Source organism: Cololabis saira, chromosome 21 (genome assembly GCF_033807715.1).
Source record: "Cololabis saira isolate AMF1-May2022 chromosome 21, fColSai1.1, whole genome shotgun sequence".
Taxonomy (NCBI): domain Eukaryota; kingdom Metazoa; phylum Chordata; class Actinopteri; order Beloniformes; family Belonidae; genus Cololabis; species Cololabis saira.
Window position 1 is genome coordinate 4,652,981 of NC_084607.1, and position 22,182 is coordinate 4,675,162.

Here is a 22,182-nt window from a genome sequence, read left to right on the forward strand (position 1 = left end):
CGGTAGAAAGTACCGGGATAGAAGATTTACAGGTGAGAGAAAAGTTGCTGAAGCAGCATTTGTTTTGAATTTGGATACAGGAAGAAGAAGCGGAAATGACGGTAATTGCGTCATCACGTTCTCCGTGCGTCGCTGGTTTGATCCAGATATCCTGAATGATTAATCACCATGTATATAGGGATAACCCTGTTTGCTCACGCATGGAAACGGAATATTCCGAATGTTTCAGTAACCGGAATATTAGCAATAACCCGAATTTTGACTGCATGTAAACGTAGTCACTGAGTTATGGCTTGTTAAAAAACTAATGATTTCAACTGAAAACACATTAAAGCATGAATAACTGATTTAATATTTATGTTTTTTGGTAAGTGACCTTGGTATAAGCGGGCTAATGTCCTTTGAAGGTGTCCATTAACATAAATATATGGACGACGCAGGGGCGTAAACGGTCCAACGCGAAGCGGAGGACGGTTTAAGCCTTACTTAAATCACTTTTTTCTTCTTCTCCTCTTTTCAGACTTGAGAGCCGGTTTTCGCCAACTTTAAACAATAAAAGACAATTATGAACATCGCCGGCATCAAAGTGGGACGACGCCACGTTTTATGAAAACCGTCTAACATCATCAGGCGTGCAAACCTCGGAGTAACTTCATAAAACGGGTCCTGGAGACTCTCTGCTGCATCCGAGCGATTCAGGCAATAAATCCAGCAGGAATTACATTAGTACAGTCAGCTGAGAGGGAAGAAAGATGATTTATAAATAGTCTTTGCTTCTTCAGTTTTCCTCCATTATAATAAAAATTAGATTAGCCGCAGACTCGGCGAGCTTTGGCATCACACCCCGCCATAAGCAAATGAAAGGCGAAATTGAAATGTAAATATCTCAAGCGGAGCTCTGCGCCGTCCTGAGGTGAGTTTCTTTTTAATGAAGAGACGCACGCGAGCTAGTTTCTGGAAAACAAACGACATGATAACGACACGGCGGGACCCGGACGGGGAGCTCCCCGAGCTTTTGTGAGGGAAACAAGCAGGATGCTTGATTTTAAACATCAATGACTTTAATTAGTGTCACTCTCCAATCACCAATAGCGGCGGCGGAGCGCGGGCCCCGTCTCCGGCGGTGGCGGGGGGCCGCGGCGAAGGCGAGGCGGGGGGCTCTTAACTAGATAAGCCCTGAAATCAGCCAGCCTGAAGGAACATCACCTGAACAAGAGTGCTGATGAAAATGACTGCGGCGCCGCGCGGCGCGCAGACGACTCGAGTGTTGTTCGCACGCCTTATCGCCAAACAAGCCGACAACACAAGACGCACGACGGCAGATAATTCCCCTTCACTCGCAGGGCAGAGAGAGACGAGGATCAGCCTTTTGTATGTAAATGATCCGTTTGAATCTCGGGAATCTCTGGCAACGATCTGGAGTCGAATTAGAAAGATTTGTCATCACACGAGCGACTCAAAGCCTCCCTGAGAACCGGCACAGACGTCCATCTGGAGGTGGATTTCATCACCTCAAGTGCACACTTTTGGAGTCATTTGTGCCGTTTTTTCTTCCCTTCCGTCAGCAAGAACAACAAGCTCCATCTCTCCGTTAAGTTTTAACGTTTATTCCTTATGTTATAAACAGAGGTGTCTTCAGTATTCACATTCATTACTCAGGTAGAAGTATAGATACTAGAGTTTTAAAATACTCCTGCAGAAGTTGAAGTATCAACTCAAGTTTTTTACTCAAGTAAAAGTATAAAAGTACTGGTTTCAAAACTACTTAAAGTATAAAAGTAAAAGTAATGTAAGGGGGAAAAAAGCCATTAAGGACAAAAGCCATTGAAAATGAAGATATGATGACTAGTTACCTATAAGTATTGTAATGGTGCAAAAAGTCAAACGTTCATGTTCATGTTATCATTTATCCTAACCTTTATTGGAATGTACATCCAAGTTTAGTTGCAGGAATCTGAGGGAACGGATGGAAGAACAAAACTGGACAAGAACATCTGAAACAACCACAACCAAATTCACTCTATCCGGATGGAGCAATTTAACTGGATAGTTTTTATTAAAAGCCAAAATTAAATAGAGTAACGAGGCTGTTTTTAAAATGTAAGGAGTAAAAAGTACAGATAATTGCGTGAAAATGTAAGAAGTAAAAGTAAAAAGCCGTCTGAAAAATAATTACTCCAGTGAAGTATAGATAACCAAAATTTAAGTAAGGTAACGAAGTATTTGTACTTCGTTACTTGACACCTCTGGTTATAAAACATGTTTGGGAATGCTAACGACTGAGAAGTTTGAGCGGGATTCCAGCGTTTTACACTGAGACTCAGTCGCAGGAAGCTGGAGCAGCTATCGCCCGGCCAGCGATATGCAGAACTGCTAGCGTGTTGGTTCATGGTAATGAGGAGACATGATGAAACAGCTCGCCCTCCGTCATTTTCTTCTGCATATTTGCACATTTCATGTAGAAACAGAGCCGGCTCCGCTCCAGAGGCCTGAGCGGACGCTATCGGCCAGCTGGAACACGCTCCCCTCAAATCACACATGAGAGGGCTTTTCATCGGACGCAAAGTTAGAGCGAAGAAGAAGAAGAAGAAGAAGAAGAGACTAGCATTAGAAATGCAAACAAGAAGACTGATTTGTCTGTGTTTGGTGATTCACGAACAGGAGACCACCAAACCTGACTGGAAACTTTGAATAAAAGAAATCAGAAACCCTAACCTTACATGTCAAGATTTAAGAGTCGCCTTTCTTCCTTTACCAATGAATCTACCGACAATATGAGATGTAAAACCAAAGGACTGGAGAGCATCTCTGTTAACATTACCGTTAGCATGTATGTTAGCATCTCCGTTAGCATCTCTGTTAGCATGTCTGTTAGGAGTCGCCTTTTCTTCCTTTACCAATGAATCTACCGACAATATGAGATGTAAAGCCATAGGACTGGAGAGCATCTCTGTTAACATGTCTGTTAGCATGTCTGTTAGCATGTCTGTTAGCCCTTAAGGCCCTGACACACCAACCCGACTTCCCCCGCTCTCGGCCGACTGCTGTGTCGGCTCGTGTCGCCTGTGTCGGGCTCTTTGAACACACCGCAAATACGACACCCGACGGCGAACTAGCACATACGTTCTGCGCATGCGTGAGAGGTAATTCCCCTCCGTACCAGCAGGCAGCGGTAGTCTGTATTCAGCGGCTCAAGGAGGGGGACAGCGCTTTTTTTTTTCAAAGCTTTATTGAGAAAACACAAGTGCAAAACAGACGGCACAACCACCTGCAGCTCTGTGGAGAATCACAGCTGGCTGAAATAAATCATTTAGGAAGATAAATGTTGGTTTAATAGATGAAATATAACAGTTGTGGCTACGCCTGTTAATAAATTTGCTCCGAAAATTTCGGGATTTCTGGCTGCCGGCTCGGGAGCTGATTTATGGTTCCGCGTTAAATCGACGCAGAGCCTACGGCGTAGGGTACGGCGTAGGGTACGGCATACGGTGCGCGTCGCCGCGTAACCTACGCCGTAGGTTCTGCGTTGGTGTAACGCGGAACCATAAATCAGCTTTTATTCTGGTGCGGTTTGAGAAAGACAAGCGAGTGATTATATACATTCACAGTGAATATTATGAAAGTAAAATATTTATTTCTCGCTAGAAATGTAATCAAAACGCATTTTTATGCAGAAACTAACTCAAAATATTGATTTTATTCATAAGAAATGTCCGCCATGTTTTATTTTTGTCATTAGCATGTCTGTTAGCATCTCTGTTAGCATGTATGTTAGCATCTCTGTTAGCATGTATATTAGCATCTCTGTTAGCATGTATGTTAGCATCTCTGTTAGCATGTATGTTAGCATCTCTGTTAGCATGTATGTTAGCATCTCTGTTAGCATGTATATTAGCATCTCTGTTAGCATGTATGTTAGCATCTGATGGACCTGAGGGACCTGGGGGACCTGAGGGACCTGGGGGACCTGGGGGACCTGAGGGACCTGGGGGACCTGAGGGACCTGAGGGACCTGAGGGACCTGGGGGACCTGAGGGACCTGGGGGACCTGGGGGACCTGAGGGACCGGAGGGACCTGAGGGACCGGAGGGACCTGAGGGACCTGGGGGACCTGAGGGACCTGGGGGACCTGAGGGACCTGGGGGACCTGAGGGACCTGGGGGACCTGGGGGACCTGAGGGACCTGGGGGACCTGAGGGACCGGAGGGACCTGAGGGACCTGGGGGACCTGAGGGACCTGGGGGACCTGGGGGACCTGAGGGACCTGGGGGACCTGAGGGACCTGAGGGACCTGGGGGACCTGAGGGACCGGAGGGACCTGAGGGACCTGGGGGACCTGAGGGACCTGGGGGACCTGGGGGACCTGAGGGACCTGGGGGACCTGAGGGACCTGGGGGACCTGAGGGACCTGGGGGACCTGAGGGACCTGGGGGACCTGAGGGACCTGAGGGACCTGAGGGACCTGGGGGACCGGAGGGACCTGGGGGACCTGAGGGACCTGGGGGACCTGAGGGACCTGAGGGACCTGAGGGACCTGGGGGACCTGAGGGACCTGAGGGACCTGGGGGACCGGAGGGACCTGGGGGACCTGAGGGACCTGGGGGACCTGGGGGACCTGAGGGACCTGAGGGACCTGGGGGACCTGAGGGACCTGGGGGACCTGGGGGACCTGAGGGACCTGGGGGACCTGAGGGACCTGGGGGACCTGAGGGACCTGAGGGACCTGAGGGACCTGGGGGACCTGAGGGACATGGGGGACCTGAGGGACCTGGGGGACCTGAGGGACCTGGGGGACCTGAGGGACCTGGGGGACGTGAGGGACCTGAGGGACCTGGGGGACCTGAGGGACCTGAAGGACCTGGGGGACCTGAGGGACCTGAGGGACCTGAGGGACCTGAAGGACCTGGGGGACCTGAGGGACCTGAGGGACCTGAAGGACCTGGGGGACCTGAGGGACCTGAGGGACCTGAGGGACCTGAAGGACCTGAAGGAACTGATGGACCTGAGGGACCTGGGGGACCTGAAGGACCTGAGGGACCTGAAGGACCTGAGGGACCTGAAGGACCTGAGGGACCTGAAGGACCTGAGGGACCTGAGGGACCTGAGGGACCTGAGGGACCTGAGGGACCTGAGGGACCTGAAGGACCTGAAGGACCTGGGGGACCTGAGGGACCTGGGGGACCTGAGGGACCTGAGAGACCTGGGGGACCTGAGGGACCTGAGGGACCTGAGGGACCTGAAGAACCTGAGGGACCTGGGGGACCTGAGGGACCTGAGGGACCTGGGGGACGTGAGGGACCTGAGGGACCTGAGGGACCTGAGGGACCTGAAGAACCTGAGGGACCTGGGGGACCTGAGGGACCTGAGGGACCTGGGGGACGTGAGGGACCTGAGGGACCTGGGGGACCTGAGGGACCTGAGGGACCTGAAGGACCTGGGGGACCTGAGGGACCTGAGGGACCTGAGGGACCTGAGGGACCTGGGGGACCTGAGGGACCTGGGGGACGTGAGGGACGTGAGGGACCTGAAGAACCTGAGGGACCTGAAGAACCTGAAGAACCTGAGGGACCTGAGGGACCTGGGGGACCTGAGGGACCTGAGGGACGCCGGTCTACACGGGGGGATGACCTTGGTCCTTTTTTGATCATCGTGTCATTACCCGATTTGAGTCACACATGCGCAGTCGCGTCCAACATCGTCGGCCATCTTGGAAAGCAACATACGGCAACACCACTTGGACAAACTGTCATTACCCTGAAAAAATATGAACATATCTATGCATCTCTCTCTATGTATGATCATATCTAAACACACACACTATATATATATATATATATATATATATATATATATATATATATATATATATATATATATATATATATATGTATATATGTATATACTACTCACAATAAGTTAGGGATATTGTGAGAGACTATTTTTATTGTCTAAAACTAATGAAGATGGTGTTTCTTTTCATTCATCATTACTAATATCAAAGGGAACGTTTACTTATTTCATTAAAATTCAGACCAAATAGGAAAAGCAATCATGTACATAATAATATCCCTAACTTATTGTGAGTAGCGTATATCAAAACAAGTGTGTGTTAGATCTTGTCTATCAAGTCTGGCGACGTAACTGTAGTTTGTCCAAGTGGTGTTGCCGTATGTTGCTTTCCAAGATGGCCGACGATGTTGGACGCGGCTGCGCATGTGTGACTCAAATCGGGTAGCGACTCACATCGGGTAATGACAGCCGTATGTGGCGTTAGCGTTAGCGCCTGCAGGCGTATGTGGCGTTAGTGTTGGCACCTGCAGGCGTATGTGGCGTTAGCGTTAGCACCTGCAGCTCTGCATCGAGGCGCCGTTACGCAGATGACATCATGTAATATAAAGATGATTTATTCCATTACAACTAAGCACAAACGGGACAGAAATAAAGTCCAGTCCTGCGGGTTGGACGGGCCGATGGAGGAACCGTCGGAGCGCAGCGCCAACGCTCACTGAATTAGCGTTAGCGGAGAGATGGAAGCAAATGAGATTTTCACAAGTGAATGTGGGAAATGACGCTTCCTCCACATCGTCAGCGCTGACAGCGTCATTACCGTCACCACGGCGCCGGGCGCCGGCACGCGCCGTCCAGTCGGCAGGTATCAGCCGCGCCTCCTGAATATTGATCGTTTCACACCAGAATGGACTTCAGGCAAATTAGAAAGAGGGAAATTAAACCAGAATTACAACCGGAAGAGATGGACATTACCTGTAAATAGCACTTATTGGGGACCGTTGTTGACCGACGATTTGTGTTTTCAGGCCTGATGACGGTGAATAACTTGATCGTCAAGCTAACATCCTGTCGATAGGCTACAGGTAGCACGGGGGGCGGTTTCTAAGTCGAAGACTCGCTGACCGCTCAGTCACAGACGGATCACGGCGACGCTAATCAGCCGCCCCAGATTAATGGGCGTGATTATAAATTCCATTACTGGGACTATTACAATTTTTAATTTCCTCATTTATCGAAGGACAAAATATCACATGATACCCTGAAAAGAAAAGAAAAGAAAAGAAAAGAAAAGAAGAGGGAAGTACAGAGAGTGTCACGAATCATTGTGAACTTTTTTTTTCTTCTCATGAATGTTAAATAAACCTGGAACTTTCCAAACTTTCAGCTATCGCCGTGGAAAAGAAAGGAGAAAGAGATCACAAAAGTGTGGAGGTGGATTTGTTTTTGTCTTTTTTGTTTGTTTTTGAATCCATAAACATCAAATCCGGTAGCTTAATGACAGAATAATCGTTATAAGACACGGGGAAGCCAGAGGCAACAAATAAGCTTAATGTGCCTTAAAATGGATTCATCTCCTATAACTAAATGAAATCCAGGGGAAGAGCACTTCATCATGAAGGCATGGGTGGAATATCAAGCCAAGAGGAAACTTATTAAAAGTTGCACTGAAACTTCCTTAAGTGAGACGATACTTTTGAAGAGGGATGGAGAGACGGATGACGGAGGAGCGTTATTATTCAGGAGGTCTGCGCTAACAGATTATCTCTTCATTAAACATTTGTGTCACTTCACACGTCTCCAAACGTCCAGGTACATCTGTCACCGAACCCGGACCTCCGGTCTGAGAACTCAGCAGTTTTTCCTCGCCGCCAAAGAAACTGGATCACGTCTATCTAGATCAGGGGTGTCAAACTCATTTTGCTTGGCGGGCCGGATTTGACCAATTCTTTTCTCGCGGGCCGCACGCTCAAAATAACAAAAACGGGGCGAAAAATATTTTTCTAATTCTTTTTTTTTACTATTGTTATCTAATCCAATATCACTTTAGTTAATTTTAAAGGAAATATGCCCTTTGTTTACACTCTAATTATGTAAAATATATTTCTTCAGGATCTTTTCTTGAAATTTCGCATTTTTTTCAAATTATGTAAGATACTTTTAATATCATTTTACAAAGATAAACAGAAACAAGTATGTTTTTTTATATTTCGCTTTTTTATAGGAAATTTAATTAAAAGCAAAATCTTTCTTATTACATCAGAGAGTGTTTCTTTGTGATTTAGAGATTTTTCCAGTACAATTAAGTGTATTTATTTTTAAAAATTGGCGCGGATATTTACGCCAGTGTGCCGAAAAAGTCAGTACTTCTCTTTTAACTGTTTTACTTTGTCACTATCCTCGTATTCAAAACTGAAATTCTCAGAATAAATATCTTCTATCATCTTTTTTAGCAGTGATATTTTTCCTGCGAAAATAAATAATAGTAGTCAGTTAATAAAAATAAACGACCGTCTACAAAGAAATAAAATCGGCAAATGCATTCTAGAAAACAAAAAAATGTCAAACTGCTTTATTTGTGGAATAACGATGGATTTATAGAAGAAATATATTATCGGATATGCTGCGATTCATGGCAATTATTTATGCCTTCCTTTTTAGTAAATTAACATTGTTTTTTTGCGTTGGAAACTTCTCGCGGGCCGCATGAAAACCTCTCTCGGGCCGCACATTTGACACCCCTGATCTAGATCATGTCCATCAGGATCATGTTTATCTAGATCATTTGGATCTGGATCATGTAGATCTGGATCATGTTTATCTGGATTAGGGCTGGGTGATATATTGAGATTTTAATATATATATCGATATATTTTCAAACGCGATATGGTAAGAGACAATATCGTTTATATTGATTTAAAGAAATTATTTTTTTTTTTTTGGTTTTGATATAGCTTATTTTCTGACAAATTGACTTGAATGTTTTATTTGAGATTTGCACAAATGTTTTGTTATTTGCACAACTGTCAACCTCAGTGGAAAAGTCTGCCTGTTACTGTCTACATTTATTAATTGCACAGTGTATTTTAATTTAATTGTTATGCAGGAAAGGGATATTTGTTTTATTTTATTCAAGAAGCATTTTTATTCTATATATGCAGGCAGTTTATTTTTATTTCATTTGTTTTATACATGTTGATATTGTGCAGACCTCTGTTAATAAAGGAACCTGTGTGACATTTGGCACGAGGCTTTGTATTAAAACTGACTGTTTTTTTAAGGGTTTGCCTCAGAAAAAATGAAGCTAACAGAGATGCTAACAGAGATGCTATGCTATAATGCTTTGGGGGAAACCCCAATTATGGCACAGAAAAAATATCGATATATATCGAGTATCGCCATTCAGCTAGAAAATATCGAGATATGACTTTTGGTCCATATCGCCCAGCCCTAAGATGGATCATGTTTATCTGGATCACGTTTATCTGGATCATATGGATCTGGATTAGGAATGGGTGATATTTTACCGTTCACGATAAACCGTCAAAAAAATTCCCCACGGTAAGAAGTCGTCGTCTCGCGGTAAAAACGATAAATTCCCGTTGATGACGTTTTTGTGTAAAGCTGATTTATGGTTCTGTGTTAAATCCACGCACAACGTACAGGAAGGAAGGAAGAAAGGAAGAAAGGAAGGAAGGAAGGAAGGAAGGAAGGAAGGAAGGAAGGAAGGAAGGAAGGAAGGAAGGAAGGAAGGAAGGAAGGAAGGAAGGAAGGAAGGAAGGAAGGAAGGAAGGAAGGAAGGAAGGAAGGAAACAAGAAGGAAGGAAGGGAGAAAAGAGGAAGGGAAGAAGCAAGGAGAGAGCAGGAGGAAAGAAGGGAAAGGAAGGGAAAAAAGAAGGAAGGAAGGAAGGAAGGAAGGAAGGAAGGAAATGAGCATGAAAGAAAGAAAGAAAGAAAGAAAGAAAGAAAGAAAGAAAGAAAGAAAGAAAGAAAGAAAGAAAGAAAGAAAGAAAGAAAGAAAGAAAGAAAGAAAGAAAGAAATGAGACAGAAAGAAATGAGACAGAAAGAAAGAAAGAAAGAAAGAAAGAAAGAAAGAAAGAAAGAAAGAAAGAAAGAAAGAAAGAAAGAAAGAAAGAAAGAAAGAAAGAAAGAAAGAAAGAAAGAAAGAAAGAAAGAAAGAAAGAAGGATAAATTCCCGTTGATACGTTTTTGTGTAACAAACATGGCGGATCTGAGAGTGAGATAGATTTATAGTTGAAAAGATGGAGTTTAATTGGTATTTCTTTTATCGTCATTTTTATCGTTATCGGGATAAATGCCAGAAATTATCGTGATACATTTCTTAGTCCATACCGCCCATCCCTAGTCTGGATCATGTTTATCTGGATCATGTTTATCTGGATCATGTTTATCTGGATCATGTTTATCTGGATCATGTTTATCTGATGTGGTTTGTGGATCCAACACGTCTTCCTGGTTGAAAACGTGAGTTATTATTATTATTGCTCCAAGTTTTGTTTAGGGAGCTCGGCTTGAGCTCTGCGTCGGGCGACGGCTCATCACTCTGAAGTAATTACCGGCCGTTTGCAGGTTTGATGGATATGAATTTACAGCCCTAGTTGTCCACTTTAAGAAAACGGATGCTCCATTATGGCCATCCATCGTCTTCCTGGACCTGCTTAGGCGGGTGGAGGGTCTCGGGGGTCTCGGGGGTCTGCTGGAGCCCATCCCCATCCCATCCCAGCTCATTACAGGCCACAGGCAGGACAGGCCTGGACGGGCTTCCGGTCCATCGCCTTTTCAAATAAAAGTGTTACTTTGAAACAAAAAAACAAGATAGTTCCGGTGACTTCAGTCGGCTGCAACGCTAGTTGAGTATTTATTTCTCCGTCAGCCGATGTTATTTACTTATTCACTCATCTATTCTTCCTCAGCAATTTATACCGCTGCTGCGAACTCTCCTTGGGGTTTAATAAAGTCTTTCATTCAGTTTAATTACCGTTTACTGTACTGGCTGATTGGTTTTCTGTCTTAAGTGATTTAAATCTAAGGTTTTTTTCTTTTATTCTCTCTCTCTCTCTTCCAGGTAGAAGCACCGAGTTGATCATTATTCTACTAAATAGCTTCCATGATAATAATATTAAGAATAATAGTAGTATTAATAATAAAAATAATAATACTAATAATAATAACAATAATAGTAATAATAATAACAATATGGATATGAATAATAATATCAATGATAATAAAAGTAATAATAATACTAATGATAATAATAATAGTAATATTATTATAAATAATAATAATAATAATAATAGTAGTATTAATAATAAAAATAATAATAATAATAATAATAATAATAATAATAATAATAATAATAGTAATAATAACAATATGGATATGAATAATAATATCAACGATAATAATAGTAATGATAATACTAATTATAATAATAATAATAATAATAATAATAATAATAATAATAATAATAATAATAATAATAATAATAATAATAATATTATAAATAATAATAATAATAGCAGTAATATTATTATTATTATTATTATTATATTATTAATAATAATAAAATAAATATAATACTAATAATAATAAAGTGTGACCAGGTGTGACCCGGTTCAGCTTCGTGCAACTCCAGTGAGGGTGGGCTGGCACCTTTCAGAAATAGAAATAAGGGACGCCCTGATTTCAGCAGCGCAGGACCCAAAAAAAAAGCCCTAAAACTTCTAAACTGAATAAAAATGTGTTTATTTTATATGAAAAACAAAATGCTTTGATTTAAAGTTTAAAGTGCTTTAATAGCATTGAACTTTCATGACTGTAGAGACAGACAACCGTACTAGCAACTGAAATAGCCTCCTATGCTACGTATGTAACATCAGCCCAGATGTATAATATTGCTACAGGTGAAGAATATGGTGTAAAAGTTAATTTATTTCAATAATTCAACTAGAATATGGTGTAAAAGTTAATTTATTTCAATAATTCAACTAGAATATGGTGTAAAAGTTAATTTATTTCAATAATTCAACTAGAATATGGTGTAAAAGTTAATTTATTTCAATAATTCAACTAGAATATGGGGTAAAAGTTAATTTATTTCAATAATTCAACTAGAATATGGTGTAAAAGTTAATTTATTTCAATAATTCAACTAGAATATGGTGTAAAAGTTAATTAATTTCAATAATTCAACTAGAATATGGTGTAAAGGTTAATTTATTTCAATAATTCAACTAGAATATGGTGTAAAAGTTAATTTATTTCAATAATTCAACTAGTATATGGTGTAAAAGTTAATTTATTTCAATAATTCAACTAGAATATGCTGTAAAAGTTAATTTATTTCAATAATTCAACTAGAATATGGTGTAAAAGTTAACTTATTTCAATAATTCAACTAGAATATGGTGTAAAAGTTAATTTATTTCAATAATTCAACTAGAATATGGTGTAAAAGTTAACTTATTTCAATAATTCAACTAGAATATGGTGTAAAAGTTAACTTATTTCAATAATTCAACTAGAATATGGTGTAAAGGTTAATTTATTTCAATAATTCAACTAGAATATGGTGTAAAAGTTAACTTATTTCAATAATTCAACTAGAATATGGTGTAAAAGGTAACTTATTTCAATAATTCAACTAGAATATGGTGTAAAAGTTAATTTATTTCAATAATTCAACTAGAATATGGTGTAAAAGTTAATGTATTTCAATAATTCAACTAGAATATGGTTTAAAAGTTAATTTATTTCAATAATTCAACTAGAATATGGTGTAAAAGTTAATTTATTTCAATAATTCAACTAGAATATGGTGTAAAAGTTAATGTATTTCAATAATTCAACTAGAATATGGTTTAAAAGTTAATTTATTTCAATAATTCAACTAGAATATGGTGTAAAAGTTAATTTATTTCAATAATTCAACTAGAATATGGTGTAAAAGTTAATTTATTTCAATAATTCAACTAGAATATGGTGTAAAAGTTAATTTATTTCAATAATTCAACTAGAATATGGTGTAAAAGTTAACTTATTTCAATAATTCAACTAGAATATGGTGTAAAAATTAATGAAAATACGGGACAAACATTTTTTTCTCAAATAAAGGACAATTCCGTATTTTACGGGACGGGTGGCGACCCTAGCGGTGGAAGCGATCCATCGGGCCACGGTGACTAAACTCCCGGATAAAGATCTGCCGCGGCGTCGGATGGAACCAGCGATCAGCTAAGAGTCAAAGCAGAGGCCGGCTTGCAGCCACTCGGGTTAATAATAGCTTATCTCGCAAGCACTCGGTCAACACGGCCGCGCCGCAGAGCCGCGCCGCTACAACACTCGCAGCCAGGAGGTAAACAGTCAAATTGCCTACATTAGCACAAGAATATCCGCCACAAATTGCTCCTGGCGAGGAGCTCAGCCCCTTATCTGATCAGATTTGACCACACGTTTTTCAGTCCATCCAGCTGACAGAAGCAGCACAAGTGGGTAATGCGCCGGGCTCGCTGACCCCCGGCGGTCCTGGCGGTCCGGCCGCCGCGGCGACTCTGCTTTCCTCCCGACTCCGGAGTCCTGGAGTCCTGGAGTCAGGTTCACCGTGGAGACTTCATGAATAAGCCCTAATGTGACAGAGAAATTGGGGATGGCTTTCTCTGTCTGGCTCTGCCGACAGTGTGATGATATCGACGACTAGATGGCGGGAACGCGGGAGACTCCAAAGAGCGGATTAGAGCGGGGAGATAAGGCTATCCACTGTAATTAAGCCCTATCTCTGTACAGCCACTGAAGAAAATAAATCACCCTTCAGAGCTTGCCAGAGTTGAAATGCATGAACAATTATTCAGTAATTAATCGTTATACATACAGGCTCCAAACACTAATAGGACGTATTTTAACTACAGCATTATAGTAGTGTTAAATTAAATTAAATATGAGTGCATTTAAGATCAATGTAATAGATCACCTATTTAACCTTTTTTAATCACTCTAATGTAATTGTATTAGCTTCTTATCAAGCATTTTATGATGTGCCCAGTGTTCATTCCTCATCCCGCAGACGTATAATTGAGGCTGAAGATACATAAAAAGTGGTAGAAATACAGCAGAACCAGTGGCGTCAATTCAGTGGAAGCTAAGGTACGGCAAGGTTACGAGTCACAGAACTTAACTAGAGTATCAATCAACACGTCCAGCAAATACTCATCACAGAAGTTTATGTAGCTTATCTGTTTTGTCAAGAAAATTGGAACTTTTTCAAATGCAGTCTCGCTCACTGCAAAAACTCAAAATCTTACCAGGAATATTTGTCTTATTTCTAGTTAAAATGTCTCATTTTTAGTCAAAAAAATCTCATAACACTTAAAACAAGAGTCATCAACAGAAAAATAACTTGGTATTTGACAATTTTCACCTGTTTCAAGTAAATTTTCACTTGAAATAAGTAGAAAAATCTGCCAGTGGAACAAGATTTATCTTCTCATTACAAGCAAAAAAATCTTGTTTCACTGGCAGATTTTTCCACTTATTTTAAGTGAAAATCTACTTGAAACAGGTGAAAATGGTTGTTTTTGAGTCTTGTCTTAAATATAATGAGATTTTTTTTGACTAAAAATGAGACATTTTAACTAGAAATAAGACAAATATTCTTGTTAAGATTTTGAGTTTTTGCAGTGTAGCAATATTTACTTTCAATTTGATCAGCTACACTGCAAAAACTCAAAATTTCACCAGGAATATTTGTCTTATTTCTAGTTAAAATGTCTCATTTTTAGTCAAAAAATCTCATTACACTTAAAACAAGAGTCATTACCAGAAAAATAACTTATTTGACCTGTTTCAAGTAAATTTTCACTTGAAATAAGTAGAAAAATCTGCCAGTGGGACAAGATTTATCTTCTCATTACAAGCAAAAAAATCTTGTTCCACTGGCAGATTTTTCCACTTATTTTAAGTGAAAATCTACTTGAAACAGGTGAAAATGGTTGTTTTTGAGTCTTGTCTTAAATGTAATGAGATTTTTTTTTACTAAAGATTAGACATTTTAACTAGAAATAAAACAAATATTCTTGTTAAGGTTTTGAGTTTTTGCAGTGTATAATAACTAGTGAAATCGATCATGTTGTTCTGATTTGCATTTGTAGTTATTCTATACGTATTAAGTAATAGAATAATCAATACAAATAGACACAGAGTAATTCCATAAATGTATTTAAAACACGAACATTTACATTTTCCCCTGAAGCCGCGGTGTGGCGGCTGCCGTACCTTCATACCCGATTGACGCCCCTGAGCAGAACCCTGTTCAGGGACAATCTTGGACGAAGTCGATGGGAAATCCACCACAGACCTGGTGTTGGGTTCGGACCAGACATGAAAGTGTCCGTATTGGCAGCTCGATTACAGATCAGTTCAGTGGACGGACACAAATAGACGCTTTTGTAGCGAGCAACAAAAGACGCCACTGGAAGCAGAGCTGAAGCGTTTGTTTTTTTCCACATACATCAGATTCATTATTCATTATTTTTCAAAAATGTCGACATTAATGTTGAAATACAATTTCAAGAATAAAGTCGAAATTTCGTGAATAAAGTTGGAATTTCGGGAATAAAGTTGAAATACATTTCGACTTTTTTCTCAAAATTGTATGTCAACATTAATGTCGACATTTCAACTGTTTTCTAAAAATTGTACTTCAACATTAATCTCAACATTTCAATTTTTTTCTTGGAGTGCATAATGAAAAAAAAATCTTCCACCCCTGAAATATTATTTTTATTTTCCTCCTGCCTGGCCCTAATACTCTTCCGTAATCACCTGAGGAAAACGAGACGCAACAAAAATAATGGTCATGTGACAATAACGATAATTAAATATATAATGCAATATCTTAGAGGAATAAAAACAGGACTAAAATGTAGATTACAAAATAAAAACTCTGCTCAAATGCGTCTTCATTTTCGTTGACCAAAACGAGACAAAATGTTCTACCAAAGATCCTTAATGTCCATGTTTTCAGTAGTTTCTCTGGTTTAATGTCCATGTTTTCAGTAGTTTCTCTGGTTTAATGTCCATGTTTTCAGTAGTTTCTCTGGTTTAATGTCCATGTTTTCAGTAGTTTCTCTGGTTTAATGTCCATGTTTTCAGTAGTTTCTCTGGTTTAATGTCCATGTTTTCAGTAGTTTCTCTGGTTTAATGTCCATGTTTTCAGTAGTTTCTCTGGTTTAATGTCCATGTTTTCAGTAGTTTCTCTGGTTTAGTTCTGCTGGGTGACGTTAGTCCTCAATCCCAGTCGCTGCAGCAGGAATCAGATCCAGAAGATGCAGCTGCAGAGTTAGAGGCTGATGCCGTTAACGCAGAGCTCTATTTAAGGTCCATTAAAAACAAAGCATTTTATGATGTGCCCAGTGTTCATTCCTCATCCCGCAGACGTATAATTGAGGCTGAAGATACATAAAAAGTCGTAGAAATACAGCAGAACCGTGTCCAGGGACAATCTTGGACGAAGTCGATGGGAAATCCACCACAGACTCGGTGTTGGGTTCGGACCAGACATAAAAGTGTCGTATTGGCAGCTCGATTACAGATCAGTTCAGTGGACGGACACAAATAGACGCTTTTGTAGCGAGCAACAAAAGACGCGACTGGAAGCAGAGCTGAAGCGTTTGTTTTTTTCCCCCATACATCAGATTCATTATCGCCGGAGAGACTGCTTGAATGTTTCTAGAAAGCAGCACCTCTCCTCCCGCTGTGTCTCTATCTTTAGACTCCCGTTCGCCGTCGTCTCTCCTGACAACTTCATGTCAACAAGGGCTACAACACGACTCCGACTAACAGAAACGCATCACCAAAACAGAGATCCAGCAATGTGATTATAGCCAGATAACTGGGGTTTGATGGTTGAGGGAATTCATCAACGTATTTTCATGTACTGCCACAGGAAAACAGCTAATGTGCATCATTTAGAGCTTGTGACTGCTGTTTCCAGTTCTTTACCTTAATGTATGAGGATAATAACCCTGATAGACAAATATGAGTAATAATAATAATAATAATTTCAATTTATATAGCGCTTTTCACTAGGGATGGGCGGTATGGACTAAAAAATGTATCACGATCATTTCTGGCATTTATTCCGATAACGATAAAAATGATGATAAAAAAATACCAATTCAACTCCATCTTTTTAACTATAAATCTATCTCGCTCTCAGATCCACCATGTTTGTTACACAAAAACCTCATCAACGGGAATTTATCTATCTTTCTATCTTTCTTTCTTTCTTTCTTTCTTTCTTTCTTTCTTTCTTTCTTTCTTTCTTTCTTTCTTTCTTTCTTTCTTTCTTTCTTTCTTTCTTTCTTTCTTTCTTTCTTTCTTTCTTTCTTTCTTTCTTTCTTTCTTTCTTTCTTCCTGCTCTCTCCTTCCTTCTTCCCTCCCTCTTTTCTCCCTTCCTTCCTCCTTTCCTTGTTTTCTCCCTTCTTTCCTCCCTTCCTTCCTTCCTTCCTTCCTTCCTTCCTTCCTTCCTTCCTTCCTTCCTTCCTTCTTTCCTTCTTTTCTCTCTTCCTTCCTTCTTTTTTCCCTTCCTTCCTTCCTTCCTTCTTTCCTTCCTTCCTTCCTTCCTTCCTTCCTTCCTTCCTTCCTTCCTTCCTTCCTTCCTTCCTTCCTTCCTTCCTTCCTTCCTTCCTTCCTTCCTTCCTTCCTTCCTTCCTTCTTTTCTCTCTTCCTTCCTTCTTTTTTCCCTTCCTTCCTTCCTTCCTTCCTTCCTTCCTTCCTTCCTTCCTTCTTTTCTCTCTTCCTTCCTTCTTTTTTCCCTTCCTTCCTTCCTTCCTTCCTTCCTTCCTTCCTTCCTTCCTTCCTTCCTTCCTTCCTTCCTTCCTTCCTTCTTTTCTCTCTTCCTTCCTTCTTTTTTCCCTTCCTTCCTTCCTTCCTTCCTTCCTTCCTTCCTTCCTTCCTTCCTTCCTTCTTTTTTCCCTTCCTTCCTTCCTTCCTTCCTTCCTTCCTTCCTTCCTTCCTTCCTTCCTTCCTTCCTTCCTTCCTTCCTTCCTTCCTTCCTTCCTTCCTTCCTTCCTTCCTTCCTTCCTTCCTTCCTTCCTTCCTTCCTTCCTTCCTTCCTTCCTTCCTTCCTTCCTTCACGTACGTTGTGCGTGGATTTAACACAGAACCATAAATCAGTTTTACACAAAAACGTCATCAACGGGAATTTATCGTTTTTACCGTGAGATGATAAATTCTTACCGTGGGGAATTGTTTTGACGGTTTATCGTGAACGGTAAAATATCACCCATTCCTACTTTTCACCTGAAACAACAGATCTCAGAGCGCTTTACAAAGAAGACTAAAAATAAGACCAAGAAACTAAGACAAAACCTAGCTACTAAGTAAGATAAAAAGTTGAGTGAATCAACGATTAAGTAGTTAGGCAGAAACATTGAATCCATGCTGAAGCCATGTTAAAGTCCGGTCCACGACAGACACAATATGACGATTGGTGGTTGATCCACCATCAATCATCGACCTAAAATCAAAAATCAACCTTTTTGACCATAATTCAACATTGATTTAACATGTTTTGCTATCTGGGAAATAATGAAGTTGCAGCCCATGATAAGGAACTTTGACGATGCTTTTCCCCGATGAGCTTCTAAGCTTCAGATCATCACTTCATCATCGTTTTTCAGGAGCTTCACGCTCTTGAAACGTGTAAACCTGGTCCCGTCAGGCTTCAGGGCCGGGGTGGGATTTTAAACTAAGGCTGGGGATCGATTCCCATTCTTAAGATTCAGAATCAGTTCTCATGATTCAGTCCCATCCGATATCGATTTGGGTTAGTGTTATTAATTATTGAGCTGTTACTTCAATTACATGACTGTGTAGTTATGCAAAATATTAAAACTAGTATTAAACTTGACGCCATGATCATTGTTTGATAGTTTTACACTACTGTACATGCATGCGTGAAATAAACGACGTGACTACTGGGATTAAAGGAGCATGGGGCAGGATTTATGAAAGAAATTCGTATACGTTTTAAGTTTTCTAGTAATAATGTCAGATGAAGCGTTCCAAACCAAAAAGAATGATTCCTCTACCGTATCTCTCCTTTGCCTTGAACAGGCTGTGTGCTGCAAAATGTGCTGCAATTCCGGACCGGAATTTCCCGCGCTGTCCTGCAGATGTGACGTCACATGACGCTGCATGCACGTTCTCGACGGCACACGAGTAAACATTGGATACGCGTTTGAGTCATGGAGGCAGCTTCAACTTGAATTGGGACTGAAAACAGATGCTGACATGGCTCATTTTAGTGCTTCGCGGTATGACCAAAAATTTATATCACGGTATTTTTCAAAATTATATCGGTTTCACGGTATATCACGGAATTTTTTTTTCATGCACAACTGGGTCTTAACCACATTTTCTAATGATTTGGAAAGGAATTGCTGCAGTAAATTGGCTTAGAATGGCCTATTTTACTGTCAAATCAAATCAAATAAATTTGATTTAGGCATCAAAGAAAAAAATCTTTTGCAAAATTACAAGGTAGAAAATATTTATTGAACATAAAAAACTAAAAAACATTTTTTAATTTCCCAGCATTATGTTGTTTTGGTTCTACCTCCTGGTGAATGTTAGGTCAAATTCTTATGTGGTTACTTTTTGGTTGGCCAACGATTTATGTTTGTGGTGCGCAACAGTTACGGGAGCGCCCAGTCTATTTCCTTATTTTGCAACGCCGTTATTAATTGTTCGGTTTTTTTTCCCACTTATTCGACCGAACACCGAAAGCGTTTTTTTTTTTGCCATTTTCGGCCGAACAATTTCGGTTACCGACCAATCGGTATTCGGTATGAACCGGTATACCGCCCAGCACTAGCTCATTTCCTACTGACCAGGTAAGATAACATTGTAAGTCATATTTAGAGCTTGATTTGAACGGCGCTCCCGTGCCGGCTTCGCTGTCAGCTGCAGGAACCCCGACGGCCGTCGTGGCGCTAATGAGTCTCATTTCTTATTCTTGCCTCATGCTCCTTTAAAGTTCACCGGGTGAAAATGTTGTAATTAAAACAAAAAAGATCTTTAGACATACAGTCCCTCATATAATCTGTTAGAAATAACAAAAGCCCGGTAACGGTGGGGAATGATGGACATAGGAGGAGCAAAGGTCACCAGTTTCCTTCTGCAGATGCAGGATGTGCAGATAAAAATCACACGTTTGTTTTCTTTCCTCCAAACACTGAAACATCCAGACACTTCCCGCCTCAGACGGCAGCGCCGCCCTCTGCAGTGCGCCAGGCGTTAGCAGGACCGTCTCAAAGCAGCAAAAAGAACAATCTGCTTCACACTGTTTAGGAGAGGGTTTGTATTTCCTTTGAAGTATTTGTTTCATCATCACAATTCAACATTTTCTGCTCGGCGGCGTGTGCACTGTCCCTCTACAGTAAACGCTCCCTCGCTCTGTAACAAAGCTCTTGCAGGTCCGTATTAGGCAGTGGAAACTGAAAGGATATTAGACATGAATAAAACAGAAGTTCTCTTTGAAACGACGTGACATTTCCACATCAACTGGAACCAAAACATTGTGGTACGCTTGATGTGTTTATGTGAGACGGAGCCAGGCGGCGGGCCGCGCCGATGTTTGATGTTGCTGCGGAGGGTTTGACTCGGCGGACCAGCTGGTGACTCTGAGCTCCCGCTAAACGCCGCGGCCAGCGGCGTGCAGATGCACATGGCTGCGGGGGATTCTGACGGAGGCCGGGCCTGGTTCATGTGTAACCCTGAGATCGGTCAAAATACTGACTCCACCCCCTCAAACCAGCCGCTGTGAACGGAGATGTGAAGGCATGGGTGAAAAGATGCTCTTGTGTTGTGTCTTTGCTGCATTCTGGTGAAAATTATGACTAAATATCGTCGTCAACGAACCTTTATCACTTGAGGAAAACGAGACGCAACGAAAATAATGGTCATGTGACGATAACGATAATTAAATATATAATGCAATATCGTAGAGGAATAAAAACCAGACTAAAATGTAGATTACAGAATAAAAACTCTGCTAAAATGTGTCTTCATTTTCGTTGACCAAAACGAGACGAAATGTTCTAGCAAAGATCCTTAATGTCCATGTTTTCAGTAGTTTCTCTGGTTTAATGTCCATGTTTTCAGTAGTTTCTCTGGTTTAATGTCCATGTTTTCAGTAGTTTCTCTGGTTTAATGTCCATGTTTTCAGTAGTTTCTCTGGTTTAATGTCCATGTTTTCAGTAGTTTCTCTGGTTTAATGTCCATGTTTTCAGTAGTTTCTCTGGTTTAGTTCTGCTGGGTGACGTTAGTCCTCAATCCCAGTCGCTGCAGCAGGAATCAGATCCAGAAGATGCAGCTGCAGAGTTAGAGGCTGATGCCGTTAACGCAGAGCTCTAGGTTCACGTCCATTAAAAACAAAGTTACAGAGAGAAACGCAGGGATCTGCTCTGGGGGGGGAGAAGAAGAAGAAGATCCATCTTTGGATACACTTTCCTACATAGACGTGGAAAAGAAAACCCAATGTGTCGTTGAAAAAGAAAAAGATGGAGAGAAATGTGGAAAAATAAATATGTTGTAAACTCAAATTAGAGTCTTCTGTATCTGGAATGAATGTATTCTTGAGTCTATAAGGTAACAATAATATAATAATAAGATAACCTTGTTTTAATTGTAAAATGGGTTTTGCTGAATACAATCTTTGACTAAAACTAGACTAAAATGAACAATTCTTTCTAAAATAAGACTAAAATACTCAGACTTTTAGTCGACTGAAACTTGACACGACTAAAAGGAGAATGAACGTGACTAAAACTAATAAAAACTAAAATGATAGCTTGATACAAAGACTAGGCTAAAACTAGAATTCAAACAGGCTGACAGAGACAACACTATGTCGGGTGAATAATGTTGATCCGAGTTGTTATTAGCACTTCTGCAGAGACGTGGCGTTAAGCCCCGCCCACCCCGTTCTGATTGGCTGTGAACGAACGCGGCGCCGGACCCATTTCAGGAAGTGAACGGGTTTGACTGCTGAACAAAGACCTGAACGCTGCAGACGGGTTTCTGACGTCTAAAAAGCAACGCTCAGCATGATCCGCCCCCTGCACGTCATCGCCGTCGGCAACGCTCAGTCTGAGGTCGTTTCTGGTCTCGGTCTCATCCATAACCAAAGAGTGAAAACTGTGAAATCTGTAATATAAATGTACATAAAAAGTAAGTGAGGGAAATTCCACTTTTCTGTTTGACTTTAACGGCTTTTACAGCAGAAATCTCTCCAAGGTCAGAAGTGCTAAATTGGACTGATCCAGAAAAAAAGAAGCAAAAAAAAAAACTGAGCTGTTTAACAATCTGTTGGC

General features: G+C 40.8%; 1 protein-coding gene and 1 long non-coding RNA gene across 2 annotated transcripts in view; one reads left to right on the forward strand and one right to left on the reverse strand.

The window, feature by feature from the left end:
• The window catches only part of LOC133422408 (uncharacterized), a 453,225-nt gene that overhangs the window by 319,498 nt on the left and 111,545 nt on the right, over nt 1–22,182 (reverse strand). The window lies entirely within an intron of this gene.
• LOC133422519 (S-antigen protein-like) lies at nt 3,913–4,401 on the forward strand (the record flags this gene model as incomplete). The annotated part of the gene is made up of 2 exons (XM_061712545.1): nt 3,913–4,014; nt 4,063–4,401. Coding segments are annotated over exons 1-2 (441 nt in total), but the record flags the coding sequence as incomplete, so codon positions are not given.